The sequence below is a fragment of the Pteropus medius genome, unplaced genomic scaffold (genome assembly GCF_902729225.1).
Source record: "Pteropus medius unplaced genomic scaffold, Ma_sr-lr_union100, whole genome shotgun sequence".
In the NCBI taxonomy this organism is placed as follows: domain Eukaryota; kingdom Metazoa; phylum Chordata; class Mammalia; order Chiroptera; family Pteropodidae; genus Pteropus; species Pteropus medius.
The window spans coordinates 13,747,338-13,762,279 of NW_024340699.1; the positions used below are offsets into that span (position 1 = coordinate 13,747,338).

The 14,942-nt window shown below is 43.6% G+C and overlaps 1 protein-coding gene across 1 annotated transcript in view; it reads left to right on the forward strand.

Moving 5' to 3' along the window:
* Nucleotides 1–14,942, forward strand: part of RNF216 (ring finger protein 216) — a 118,124-nt gene that overhangs the window by 36,227 nt on the left and 66,955 nt on the right. The window contains 4 exon segments of the mRNA XM_039878562.1: nt 955–1,005; nt 1,911–2,048; nt 3,452–3,600; nt 4,102–4,180. Of these exon segments, the coding sequence (XP_039734496.1) occupies nt 955–1,005; nt 1,911–2,048; nt 3,452–3,600; nt 4,102–4,180 (417 nt within the window).

Consider the following 14,942-nt stretch of genomic DNA (forward strand, 5'->3'; position numbering starts at 1 on the left):
TTTGTAATGATACTAAGGTCAGCAGGTTTGTAAATCAGGTTTATGTTAGAGAATTTTAATTGGAGCTTAGCACACATATCTGACCTCCCTCAGTCTCTGGTGGCAGAGAAAAGCCAGAGAGTCCATTTAGCTCTTTAATTCTTCCCAATAGACTATCAAATTTGCAAGCCAACCAGAATATATTGGTTGTTTAATATGTATTTTCTAGACCAGCAGTTCTGAAAGTATGACCCTCGGACCCCTGGCTTCCCTTAGACTCTTTGGGGGTTCGGGAAGTTATTTAGCTCTCTTCATGATAAGATATGTTTTCACCATGTTGAATTTGTACTGACAGAACAAAAGCAACGGTACCTTAGCGTGAAGCAGTCCAGTGGCGCCAAAGTGTACCCGATAATCGTTATTTTCTTCACCACCATGCACTCATGTTTTTTTTAAAAAGGCAGTGTCACCTAATGTAACATAATAGGTGATCAAGTAACTCTGTGACAGATGGATCAAGACCTCCAAAATTTTGATTTCTGCTTGAGAGCCAGAATTTTATCGTTAGCCATAATCACTTTATTCAGTTTTGAGAAAGTGTCTTGCCAAATACATAATCTTGAATAATCACAGTTTTTCTGTCGTTTTTTTTCAAGTAACAATGGTGTTCTGTTTAAAAAAAAAATAAGTGCCTAATTGAGCAGCTTGCAACCAGTGACAAGTGCTTCTGGAGATGGCCACCGTCATCGAGATGCAGCAGAGCACTTGGTGCACACTTCCCATTTTGTCAGAGTATTGAAAAGGTGGTTTTGAGGGTCAAAGTTCAATAAATAATTTTTAAACTGCTAAGCTATGTAACTGAAGAGATGACTTAATAATAATAGAGTTCTTTTATGTTTATGGAAATAAATTCTAGATGGTGTGCAGCATCTTTACTAAATTTGTATCTGCATGTCTGGTGTTTTTGTTCCTCAGCATGAAGATTTTTTGCTTGCTCTGCAGATGAATGAAGAACAATATCAAAAGGTAGTTTGAAAACTCACCATATTCATTTATTCTGGCATTTTTTTGTGGGCTATTGTCTCTCATCACATTTCCTTTGCTTTTTGATGCCACATGGGTTCCCGGTTAGCCTCCTGTTGATCTGCTGTGGTTCGGCCAGGTGACAGACGCTTGAAACATAATAGTCAGTTTTAATGCCAGACTGGATGAGAATTCAAGAGAAGATGATAAGTGTTCCTGTTAAGGAATGCTGCCTGGCATCCATTAGACAAACTCTTAGAGGAAAACTTAGGACTCGGATATCACTTACACAGAGTTAGGAGGAAGAGATACGTATAACCCCAGGGCCAGACAGGCCTCGTCCTATCTGCCGTCCTTATGCAGAGGCCTTTTCTTACATGGTAGGGATGGACTAGTGACTGGACCAATCTCTGCCATTAAGAAGAAGAGTACGTTTCCCGGGACTCATGGCGCCTGAGATTGCAGCGTTATTTAGCTCAGTAGTCCCTTGAGATAAAGCTTGGGCTGGGCCGTGACCTTCTTACACCTGTCTTACTACAAAAAGAGCAGAATCCAACTTTTAAAGCTTTTTAGATAACATCCCTCATGCCACTTGTCCCCGACTCTTAGCATGTCAGCAGTATAATCTGATTGCAGATGGTATAGTTCTGCTGGTACTGTGGAATTCATGAATATGATAACTTTATACAAAGGACGACCCCCCAAAAAATACCAAAAAAAAAAATGAAACACACCGTCTTTAGCTATGTATTAATGTTTGTACAGTGGCATATCAACCTAGATATATGCAGAGGGAAGCAGCTCCATGTTGTTTCATGGATTCTGGGGTTGCTTTTCGCCCCCTGGGAGCAGGCAGTAGGAAGCCTGTCGCCCTCCACTGACTGGGGCTGTCACGTGTATTTCTGCAGGATGGCCAGCTGATTGAGTGCCGCTGCTGCTACGGGGAATTCCCATTCGAGGAGCTGACGCAGTGTGCAGATGCTCACTTGTTCTGCAAAGAGTGTCTCATCAGATACGCGCAGGAGGCCGTCTTTGGATCTGGAAAGGTAAGAGACCTGTGGAATACACCCGCAGGTAGGAAACGTTCACAGAGTCTGAGGAGACCACGTGTATAGACCGGTATAAATGCCTCATGGGAGTGCCTTCTGGAGGGAGCCGGAACTCCACTAAGACATCCAGTGTGTGTGGTTCCCAGGCAGTCCCTGGTTTGTGCAATTGTGTTGGTTGCAAGCACAACAACAGATTTCTTTTCAGGGATTGGTAAAATTCCTCTGTGTCCCCATCCTTCTATGTCTCAGGCATGCCTGCTGCCTCCCGCAGCTTCTTGCTTCTAAGAAAAACGAAGGATGAAATCAAAAAAGAATCTTGCAGCCTGTTTGAATGAGAGTGCAAATTAGTACTTTTTCACAAATGTTTTAAAGGATTTTATAGTCATATTAAAATCAACTATTTTATACAAGATCATATTTTTTTCCCAAAGTTAGCTTCTCTTGATACCAGCATAACATAGTATGCAAAGTTTGTTTTGTTTTGATGAACACTTTAAAAAAACCACAATTGCTTTTCATAAATGCCTGACCAATAATCAGATCACTCGACATCAATTATCCTGCATTGTAGTTTAGTCAAGGACCGAGTAACAATTATGAGCAGAGAGGTTGTGATTGGCATAAGAATGCCCCCTCCCAAAGATGTCCCCCTCCTGATCCCTAGGACCTGTGGATATGCCGCCTTACATGGCAAAGGAGAATTAAGGTTGCTAATCAGATGACCTTAAAATAGGGAGGTTGTCCAGGATTGTCCAGGTAGGCCCAGTGTGATCCCAGGGGTCCTTACAAATGGACAAGAGTGGCCGAAGGGGTCAGAGTGCAGTGGTGTGGCTCTGAAGATGGAGTCCAGGTGTTCCAGAGAATGTGCTCTGCCCACCTAGAAGAGCCTTGGGTACCTGACTCATCTGAAGCAGGTGGGAGCTGGAGGCTTTTCAAACAGTCCCCCAGTTTTTAGTTTATATTCCTGTCAGTCCCCTCTCCTCCCACCACTCATTCTGCCTTCCAAGAGGTCCCGACCTCCAGCCATTCCAGGGGCCATAGAGGGACCTGCCTGCTGCTCACATGATCTCCCGACACTGAGCTGTGACCGTCCTCCTCAGGTCTGCTGAGTCATTTACCTTCCCTTTCCGCTTTCCATCATCATGTATTGTGTTTCGGGCTGATGGAGGTCTTGGTGGTGTCAAAGGCAGACTGTGTGCTTTTGTTTCTTGGTTTCCTTGTTGTGAGTGTGGTTCCTCCAGAAAGAGCACAGAGAGGTCTTTACCACCATAAAGCCTGTGTTCTTAACCATGATTCATTTGCTTCCCACTGAGAGACACATTTAACCACTGAGGCTTTTCCTTTTTCTGACAACTTGGTTGAACTTGTTGCTGTCCTCTTTGTCCCTAACCTCATTCTAGGCAGAGCTCAGCTGCATGGAAGGCAGCTGCACGTGCTCATTCCCGACCAGTGAGCTGGAGAAGGTGCTTCCGCAGACCATCCTGTACAGGTACTACGAGCGGAAAGCCGAAGAGGAAGTCGCCGCCGCCTATGCCGATGAGCTGGTCAGGTGAGTTCTTAGTCAAAGGGTGTCATCTGTCAACTCTGTCCCCGTTAGGAAGGCTGCCTGAGCACTTTGATCAGACAATGAAAATTCCGTTAACGCCTATATCTTCCAGGTTTTCTGGGATTTTTTTTCTTGGGAAATAAAAGAATAATTGTATTAATGGGAAAATGTACAGTTCAAATTGTTGCCTACCTCCCTTGGTGCCCCTTGATCATCTGGCCTGTAGGTACAAACATTGTGCATTGGGATGGAGGGAAAGTGACATGTGTGAGGAGTTCTCAGAAGGGTATGTTTATTGAATAGTGTGCATTGAAGCAGGATCCTGAATGGCACCTGCACTTCCTGGTAGGAGCCAGCACACAGGAGAGCCTGCCTGCAACAGTCCATGTATTAATGAAAAGTAAGGAGTAAAAGAGGTATGGCCGGCCAGCTGAAAACTCCATCCCAGGATGAATGGCGAGGCTTGACTATTCTGAGTAACGTCCCTTTGCTGTTTGACTCTAGGTGCCCCTCCTGTAGCTTTCCTGCTCTGCTGGACAGTGACGTGAAGAGGTTCAGTTGTCCCAATCCGCGCTGCCGAAAGGTAGGCAGTTTTTTCCTGCATTTATACTGGAATCGTAGTGTGGGCTTCCTTCATGGCCCGAGTAGCCGTTGGCTATCTGCGTGCTGACCCATGGGAAGAGTTTGAGTGCTGTCCTCTCCATGAAAGCAGATGAAGATCGGTTCTCAGAGAGGTGGTCAATGTGGTTACAGAGATGGGGCCACGTGTGGAATCGCAGTCACAAAGCCCTGGATCTCTGTTTCATGCCATCTTCCTACAAGGGCAGTTATTATAATGTGAAATGTGTAGAGTTTTCTGTTTCTTCCACTATGCCAGCATTTTTCTCGCTTGCTCTTTTCACCCTATTGTACTCAGATTGTTTCTATGTGCGGACACACACACACATACACACACACCAGCCATTTACAAAGTCCTAATGACACTTTGATTAAAGAACTGGGCATCATGGTGGCATCTCTGTCATGTCTGGTAGATTATTCAGTGCACTGTTCTCATAAGAACTGTTGGCGTCAGGTGAGACGAAAGCTGTCCAGTCACCTTGCTGCTGAAAATCTTTCTTCTCTTTAAATAGACTCCTTTTCTGTGAACTAAGACTGTCTTAAAATTTGTCAACTATAAGCCACTTAGCATTTTCAGTGAACATTGGCATCTGTCCAGACAAGTATGTTTTAAGCCATTTTTCTAAAATAGCGTGATCAAAGTTGAATAGTATAATATCTCTGCCTTGAAATGAAAGTAGATATTGGAAAAGGAAGAAGGAAACTAAAGTAATAGACTAAAACTTTATTCCTTTTATTTTCAACATTAACATTTCTGTGTAAAATATGGATGTATATTTACAACTGACATGGTTCATTTTATAATTTGTCCCCATCTCAGGCTGTTGATGTAACAGTTGTCCCAGCAGTCATCTTAGAACTAAGAAAGTGGAGTGATTGACCATGCTCCCAGTGTGTCTCGCCCTGGGGCGCCTGGGAAGGCGGTGCCTGAGAGCTGAGACAAAGAGCAAGGAGGCAGCCGAGGGAAGCAGAGGGTGGGAGCGAAGTGAAAGCAAAGACGGTGGAATGTTCCAGGTCCAAGGAGCAGTAGCACCCTGGACACTGACTGATACTGGGGGCTGGGTGGGGCCGGGGCCATGCAGGCCTTGAACCCCATCTTGAGGCAGGGACGAGGGGAGCAAGAGATCAGGGCAGTCTGTTGGCTATCGAGTAATTTAGGGGAGAGATGCGTGTCGGCACCGTCCTGCTGGAGTTCCCGTGAATTGCTGAAATAGAGCTGGGAACTGCACTGCTCGTATGATTCCAAGTTAGGCTCTGTCGGTGAAAGTTCTCACATGATTATGAAGACCAAAGAAGGGGAGGCCGTTATGCTGTAAAGACCATTTCAAGCAGGCATGAGGGCGCACAGGTCTGAGGTAGCATCCATCCTGTGAGTGTCTTGAAAACACCCAACCTGGGATGTCAGCGAAAGTCTCCCAGAGGCTCTTAAGATCCTAGGCAGAAACACCAGATACTCTGCTTCCTCTCTAAATACTCCTGCCATTTTGAATTTGGTGGTGGCCACACAGCTTCTTTTGGCCAATGAAATGTGAGTGTGGGTGAGATAGGTCACTTGCCAGAAAAGTGGTAAAAACATATACTTCAGGATAATGTTAGCAAGATGGCAGAATAGGCAGCCTCAGGCCCTCTTTCTCCCACGGAAACACACTGGTTCCTCAGTACACGGATCAGCTACCTTTATGAGAAATCTAGAAAACAAGAGACTTCTGCACTGCAGACAGTACAAAGCCAGCGGCAGGGGAGCCCATCGGAGAACTCAGAACTCACTGACCAGAGCCCTCCCGCTGGCACATGCAGCGCGGTTGCGGGGACTCCTAACTCCCCGCTTTTCCTGGAGTGGACGAGAAGACTAGAGCATACATCTGACTTTAAGACATCTCAGAGGGCTACCCAAAGGGCTGGCCTCTAGCTTTCCTGAATCTAAGCACTGACAGGAAGGAGCACCAGGTTGGGGACTCCTGAGAACAAGGACAGTGGTTTGAACTAGCAGACACTCTCCACTGCCCCTCCTTTCGGCTTAGCAGGAGAAAACCTCCAACTCTCGGCTTCTCCCTAAGGAGGAGCGTTGGAGCGTATGTCCAACATTCAGCTTTTGGGGAGACTATCCAAGGGGTGAGTTTCTGCCTTACCCGACTTGGAGCACTGATTCGGGGCACTGACAGAACCCCGCATACTTAGATGCCTAGAGACCTCTGAGAACCTAAAAGAGTTGGGCAGCTTATAGCAGCTCCAGAGAACCTGTAGTACTGTCAACAGGCACCAGAGGGAGCAAGAGATTATAAGCTCCTGAAAAAAGAAACCAGCAAACCTCTCTAATTGGGAATTTACACGTGTAAGTCCAGAAGATGCAGCCACAGAAAAGGTTTGAGAGGCCACTAGAATCTATAGCCAGGCTGATGGGTGGAAATCTTTCCCTGTACAGAGCTAGTCCGTTTTTTCAAATGTATGGACGCCAACACTAACAAGGCACAAGAAGAAACATAGTCCAACAAAGGAACAAATTAAGTGTTTAGAAACTGACCCTGAAGAAGTGGAGGTATGTGAATTACCTGACAAAGAATTCAAAATAATCATCAGGAAGACAATCAGTGAGCTCAGAAAAAATGGTACGTGACATAATGAAAATGAGAATGTGAGAATGTCCACAAAGAAAATACTTAAAAGAAACAAACAAAATTTGGAGCTGACAAATACAATAAATGATTGAAAATTTCTCTAGAGGCATTCAACAGCAGACTTGGTCAAGCAGAAGAGAGAATCAGCAAACTCAAAGACAGGTCATTTGAAATTAGTCAGAAGCAAAACGAAAAAAGAATGAAGATTAAGGAAAGCTTAAGGGACATATGGGACACCATTTAGCGGACCAGTACATGCCCATTTTGAGAGTCCCGGAAGAAGAAGAGAGGAAGAGGCAGAAAGCTTATTTGAAAAAATAATGGCCAAAGCTTCCAAAATTTGGGGAAGGAAGTGGACATCCTGACTCAAGAAGTCAATTGCACCCCAATTAGGATGGACTGAGACACTTTATAATCAAATTGTCAAAAGTCAAAGACAAAGAATTTTAAAAACAGCAAAAGAAAAGCAACCCGTCACATTGTAGCTCCCATAATATTCTCGGTGAATTTTTCAGCAGAAACCTTGTAGGACAGATGAAAGTAAGGTGATATATTCAAAGTTCTGAAAGAATGAAAGAAAAAACTGCCAGGAGTACTGGATTGGCATAATTATTCTTTAGAAGTGAGGGAGAAATTAAGACACGCACGGATAAACAAAAACTGAGGGAGTTTCCTATTACCAGACCTACCTTGCAAGAAATGCTAATGGCAGTCCTTGAAAGTGAAACGAAAGAATGCTAGATAGCAACACGAAAGCACATAAAGGTATAAAGCTCACTAGTAAAGGCAAGTGTGTAGACAGACAATAATGTGTGTACATGTAATCACTTTTAATTCTGGTATAGAATTTAAAAGACCAAAGTATAAAAAATAACTATAAAAATATATTAATGGATATACAATATCAGAACAATTAATTTGTGACATCAGTAACAAAGGGTGGGGTACAAGTAGTTTTCGTACATGATCTATAGTTGTTACCAGTTTAAAATAGATTGTTATAACTATACACAAGAGAAGATGAGAAAGGAATCAAAGCATGTCGCTACGAAAAATCAATGTTGCACAAAGGAAGACAGAAAGAGAGGAAAGGGAAAAAAAAAGCTACAGGACAGAGAACAACAAAATGGCAGTAAGTTCTGCCCTATCAGTGGTACTTTAGAGGATCATACAGCACGACCAGATGGGATTCATGCCAGGGATGCAAAGGTGGTTCAACAAAAGTCAGTGTGACACCACATTAGGAAGAATAAAAATGTCTCAGGAGATGCAGAATGAGCATATTTGACAGAATTCAACATCCTTTCAAATAAAAACACTCAAACTAAGAATAAGAGGAGATTACCTCTACATAATAAAGGCTATAAATGAAAAGGCTATAGCAAATATCTTACTCAGTGGTGAAAAACTAATACTTCTCTTAAAATCAGGAAAAAAGCAAAGATACCCATTCTCTTCACTTTTATTTACCATATTACTGGAAGTCCTAGTAAGAGCAATAAGCAAGAAAAAGGCATTCAGATTGGAAAAGAAAAAGTAAAATTATCTCCGCTTGCAGACGATGTTATCTTATACGTAAAATACTGTTAGAACTAATTCAGCAAAGTGGCAGGATACAAAATCAACATGCAAAAAATCAGTTCTGTTTCCATACACTAACAACAAAAAACTCTGAAAAGGAAATTAAGACTATAGTCCCATTTACAGTATTATCAAAAAGAATAAAATGCTTAGGAATAAATTTTAACCAAGGAGGTGAAAGACTGCTATGCTGAAAACCACAAAACATTGCTGAGAGAAATTACACACTAGTGGAAGGACATCTGTGTGCATGGATTGGAAGACTTATACTGTTAAAATGACATGCTGCCCAAAGCCACCTGCATATTCAGTGCAGCCCCTATGAAAATCCCAATGGCATTTTTTGCAGAAACAAAAAAAATCCTAAAATTCATATGGAACCACAAAGGACCCCAAATAACCAAAACAGTCTGGAGAAAAGAAAGCTGGAAGCCTTACACTTCTTCACTTCAAAGCATATTACAAAGCTACGGTAATCAAAACAGTATGGTACTAGCATACAGGCAGACATACAAGCCAATGGATCAGGGTAGAGAGCCTGGGAATAAACTCATGCATATATAGTCAAGGGTACCAAGACTACACAATGGGGAAAGGATAGGCTTGTCAACACATGGCTCTGGGAAAACTGGATAACCATATATAAAAGAATGAAATTGGATATTATACCATATTAAAAAATCAACTTAAAGTGGGTTAAAGACATAAACATATGACCTGAAACTATAAAAATCTAGAAGAAAACATAGAGGAAAGTCAGGTGATTTCCTGGGTATGACTAAAAGCACAGACAGGAAAAGCAAAATACAGAAATGGGACTGCATCAAACTAAAAAACTTCTGTACAACAGAAGAAACAACAGTGAAAAGGCAACCTGTGGAATAGGAGAAAATGTTTGCAAACCATTTATCTGATAAAGGGTTAATATCTGTAATATGTGAAATTCCTATAACTCAATAACAACAACAACAAAACCCAAATAACCCAATTTAAAAATGGGCAAAGGGCCTGAATAGACTTTTCTCCAAAGAATATACAAAAATGGCCAATAGGTATGTGAGAAGGTGCTCAACATCACTAATCGTCAGGAGAATGCAGATCAAAGCCACAGTAAGATACCACCTTGCATCTATTAGGATGGTCACTATCAAAAAAATAATAAAATAACAAGTTTCAGTAAGGATGTGGAGAAATTGCAACCCTTGACATTTTTGGTGGGAATGTAAAATGGTGCAGCTGCCACAGAATATAATGTGGAATGTCCTCCAAAAGCTAAAAAATAAAATTACCATAACATCTAGCAATCTCACTTCTGGATATTTATATCCAAAAAAACTGAAAATAGGATCTTGAGATATTTGCACCCCCATGTTCATTGCAGCGTTATTTACAATAACCAAGATATGGAAACCATCTAAATGTCCGTTAGTGGATGAACGGATAAAGAAAATGCGGTCTGTCCATACACTGGAATGGTACGCAGTATTTAAACAGGAGGGAGGTTCTGACACATACAACAACGTCAATGAACCTCGAGTACATTATTGCTAAGTGAGATAAGCCAGTCACAAAGAGACAGATACTTTATGATTCCACATACAGGATATGTCTAAAGTAGTCAAATTCAGAAGCAGAAAGTCAGATTACGAGGAGCTGTGGAGGGGGAAATGGGATGCAGTGGGTGTGGAATTTCAGTCATGCAAGATGCAGCAGTTCTAAAGATCTACTGTATAACCATGCACATGTACTTAATGCACTGTACTGTGCACTTAAAAGTATATTAATAGGGTGGATTTCGTGTTATGTGTTTTTTACCACAATAAATAAGAGCGCACATGGTTTGCTGTCTCTTTTCCTTCTGCCAAGGTAGACATGTAGAAATAAGTCTCTGTTTTGGGTTACTGAAGTTTGAGTTTGTTCCCAGAAGCATAAGCAAGCATATCCTGAGTGATGGCCTGAAAAGTGACACTGACCACTGGGTGGAGAAGGGGAGCAGGTTTGAAAGACTGTAGGGGAGGTAGGGTTAAGGAGCTATTCAGACAATGGGGTGAGAAGTCCAGATGACTCACACTGCTCCAGGTGACTCACTGCTCTGGTTTGGACCACTAAGTAGGTGATAAAGCTATTCACACAAAATTAGAAATAAAAAAGATATTCTGGGAGAGAAGATCAATTCTCTTTCGGACATGTTGAGTTTTAAGGGTGGAGGGTTTTGCTCTGCATGTTTTTCCAATGCCTGGCATGTAATAGGTGCTCAGTCATTATTTGATAAGTGACTAGGTTCAGAAACACAGGAGAGATCCAGGCTGGAGGAAGATCTTGCAGGCAAGAGTGAGGAGCATTGCAAGAGCCCAGGGGACAGGCAGAGGACTCGAGAAGGCGAGGAGGGGCTAGGGGCTAGGAGTTAGCAGTGGTGGCACTTTGATTAGAGTCTTTTCAAATGTACAGATGAATGTAGGGAAATTATTACCTTAAATATATTGAGTCCTGCTCTCAAGTTCAGAATACATCTTTCTGTTTATTCATGTCTCTTTACATTCCTCAGGAATGTTTCACAGTGGAGAGAATGCATCATAAGGCGCTGTGGGTGACTGATTCAGAACTTGACCCTCACCCGGGGGGACCTTCCCACCCTGCCCTTTGAAGGGGAAGAGAGAGCTTACAATAACAATCAAGCGGGTCCATCCTTATTATGAGCTGTGGAAAGAGTGGCCACTAGGTGGCACTGGTGCTCCATGAGGAGAGGTGTTTCTCTTGGGCATTTTCAAACTGTGTCAGCAGAACACTGTCTTGTAAGCAGCACTGACTGAATTCTTTCGGGCTTAGCACCAAAGCAAACCTCTGTGCACATTCAGAATTTAACGTCCAAGGTGTCAGTATTGTGAGGGCATATGCTTTTACCTTTTTCACTTGTACAAATTCTTCTTGTGACATCTGTTCTCTTCAGCTAGGTGGCTAAACCAACCATTAATCTTTGAAGATTCTTAATGTTTGTTTAAGAAATTAGCCCCAAGCGAATTTTGGCCCATGTGAGACTAAGGGCATCTGCTTCCTCACTGCAGTATCTTTGCCAGTAATGTGAACTCCTGTTAGATTTCCGGGAACTTGCCACTCTGAGATGAGGCATTTGTATTAATGCATTATCTGGGGGAGGGCTGGAATGCCTGGAACCGTGACCCCAAATCCCTGAAGAATAAGACACTGTGTCTCTGATGAAATGGAGGAAGAGTCTTTGTTTGTTGATGCGCTGGAATGCTTTGTCGAGGCCCTCAGGGCCAGCCTCGCCCTGTGTGTTCTCAGATAAAGGACTTATCAGTGTGTTTGCAACTGTTGCTTTTAGGAATGAATTGGATGTGTTGAGCTTGGGACTGCAGAGTATTAGATAAAAGGACATTTGAAAACAATGCTTCTGGAATATTTATTCTTGAGGGTCAGAAATTTCTCTGTTGAGTCTTTTTCTATCTTCACAGAACCATAACTTTGCTCCATGAAGTCGAGCTTTCTGGAAAGGTAGCCAGGGCCACATGGTAGAGCTTTAAGAATACTTACGAAGCAAGTGCTAAGGAAGGGAGGCCATCGGGTAGTGAGGCTTTGACGAGAGTAACTGTGGAGAGGTCTGAGTGTGGCGTCTTTTAGTGGAGCCTGAGAACATGAACGTGAATATGTAGACACTCATCTTTTTCTGATGTCACTAATAGTTGTTTTTATATCTCATTCTCACCCCCCAACTCTCTTCCCTACTCATCTTTTTCCACCCTATCCAGGCCCTGTCTTATCCTTTGTAGCATTAAGTGTTATTGACTCTACAGCAATGAAATATAACTGAAATTTACATCTGCAGTGAACCAGTTTATTGCTAAAAAACAGGCTTCTGCAGCCGCCTGCAGTAGCTGAATGGCTGCGTGAAGAGAATGTAAATGAGTCAGGACCAGCTGTCAGTGCCAGGGCGGCTCCAGCTGTGACAGTGGAGGTTGGCACTTATTAGCAGCACTGTAATTTGAGGCCCAGTCAGTCAGCTGACTCCTGTGCTGAGCACAGGCCTTTACATTTATCTAGATGTGAATGAAGCTTGATCCTCTTGTTCCAGCTATCAGGGAGGACCTTTATTCAGGAAGTGGCATTTACAAGAACCGAATGTTGGAGTAACAAAGGAGTTTTCAGTCTCACAATGAGGACTCATTTACTGGCATGGAAGTCCATGCTGCATAATGCAAGTTCCCAAAAGAAGTGAGGTGGGGTGGGAGGGAATTCCTTCTCAGATTCAGCCTGTCCCTGCCTGTTTCAAGCTGAGGCTCTTCCTTCAGAGCCTGGGGGTCCCGGGCCAAGTAGCTTAAGACCTCGGGCTGCTGTGGCACGCAGGTGCGTTGGGTAGCAGGTGTGTTGGGTAGTGTGCCTTGTTAAGAGCCCTCACCCCATTGGTCCCCACAACCACTCTGTGAAGTGGACGCTGAAGTATGAAGTCAAGTGATGGTAAATGGGGCTGAGAACCCAAGGGGAGGCCTCCCTGCTCCGACATAGCCCCGGAATGGGTCCCAAATGCCATGCCTGTGAGTCACCCTCCCATCAGCTGGCATTGCAGCAGTGAGGCTTCAGGATTTAACTCTGTTTTTGTCAGTGTTCACTTTTTAAAGTTCCCCATAGTAAACAGCATGATGCATCTGTTCATCGTAGTTTCTCGATCCTTAAGTGATTTTGGCTGATAATTACCCACACTTCTTACTTGACATCTTCTATATCAAACACGGAGTAGAGAACCTGGTTCAGGGTGTGTGTGTGTGTGTGTGTGTGTGTGTGTGTGTTTGTTTCCAAGAAGAATAAAAGCAACAAAGGCCAATATTGCTTACTTCTCTTCGTACCCCACCTTCCCAGTGAAAGTCAAATAAATACCACATCTGCTATTGATGGCAGTCCTTGCTTAAAAGGGAGATAGATATCTACCCACAGTAGGGAAAGGTAAAAATACACATCTTAAACAAAAATGTCAGTATGGATAAAACATTTATTTTTGTTTCCCCTCAGCTCCCAGAAGTATTTTGTATTTTGTCCTCTTTATCCCTTGATTCAGGCACTGAATGATGAAAACAACTGCCTCTCCCTTTTGGCCTGCGTTAGAGGCGATTAGGAGACTGGTAAGTGGGCACAGGTGGCACTACTGTGCCTGCCCCCTCCCAAGGATTTCAACCCTTGAACCTCTTAGAGGTTAACTCCTGACTTTCCATCAGGTGCTGGGGTGCATCTCCGAGCCAAGGTGGTCCAGACAGACTAGCTATCGGTGTGGACTCGACTCCCCTGACCCCCAGGACATGGGCATTGTCCTGCCTTGCCCCTAGAGAATGTCCCTGCACCCAGTGACGCTGCTTTAGATGGTTTAAATATTGTCACCTTCCCAGAGACAAATCACAGAATTTCCTGTTCAGTTCAGAATGAAGAGGCTTCGAGTTTCTCCTCTGTCGGCATTGCTTGGGAAAAGTCCTTTGGCTGGTCTTTATCAGTGTGCTCTCTGTTTTGAGAGTTCTTTCGAAGACACTATGTGAGAAGTACTCACTGCTGCGTGGCTCTGGGTCCAGCACTGTGCTGGACTGTCAGAGAAGTCCACAGCTGTCACTTACATTGCAGCCAAGGAGACAGTCCGGCACCATGGTTAAGACAGGGATTTTGACGTTAAACCTTATGCTTTAATCTCAGCTTTTCCACTTGGTGGCTTTATGACCCAGGGTAAATACATCACCTCCCTGAGCCACATTTTCTGTCTATAAAATGAGTTGTGCCTACGTCATAGACCTTTGGTGAAAAGTATGCGGCGGCTCGTCAATTGTACCTCAGTAAACCGGGGTGGGGGGAGCTGGAGTTGGGGGCATGATGCAGAGAAAGCGCTTAGTCAGGTGCCCAATGCTTCCTAAGCCAGGAAGCAGTCGCTGCTAATGTAAAGAATGTGGAGACTGATGCCGACAGTGTGTGCCAACCCAGGCGAGGGAAGGGATTCCTAGAAAGGAAGAACTTCTCCCAAGTTTGTAAGATCTGCTTCCACAAGAGCGTACAGTTCTGCTAAAATGGGCAGACGTGAAGTCTCATCGGGGGACCAAAAGGTGACTCCTCGGTTACCTCAGTTTTTCAAATCATGTAAAGTCGTGTGCTGCTTAAGGATGGGGACATGTTCTGAGAAATGCATCCTTAGGCAATTTCATCATCATGGGAACATCGTGGCGTGCACTTGCACACACCCAGATGGCACAGCCTGCTGCACACCGAGGCCGTGTGCTGCGGCCCATTGCTCCCAGGCTACACGCCTGTGCAACATGTTCCTATACAAAACACGAGATCAGGTCAAGGACAAGAGGACACGATGCAATTAAGAGAAGCAGTGAACGTGAGACATGTGAGGCTGCCGCCGGTGTGCCGCGGCTTCCTCTTTTACAGCCAGCTTTTTTTTTATATAAGAAAGCGTACTCTAAAATAATGATTAAAAACATAGCGTAATAAATACATACACTGGTAACATTGTCATTTGTTACCACATATGTGCTGAGT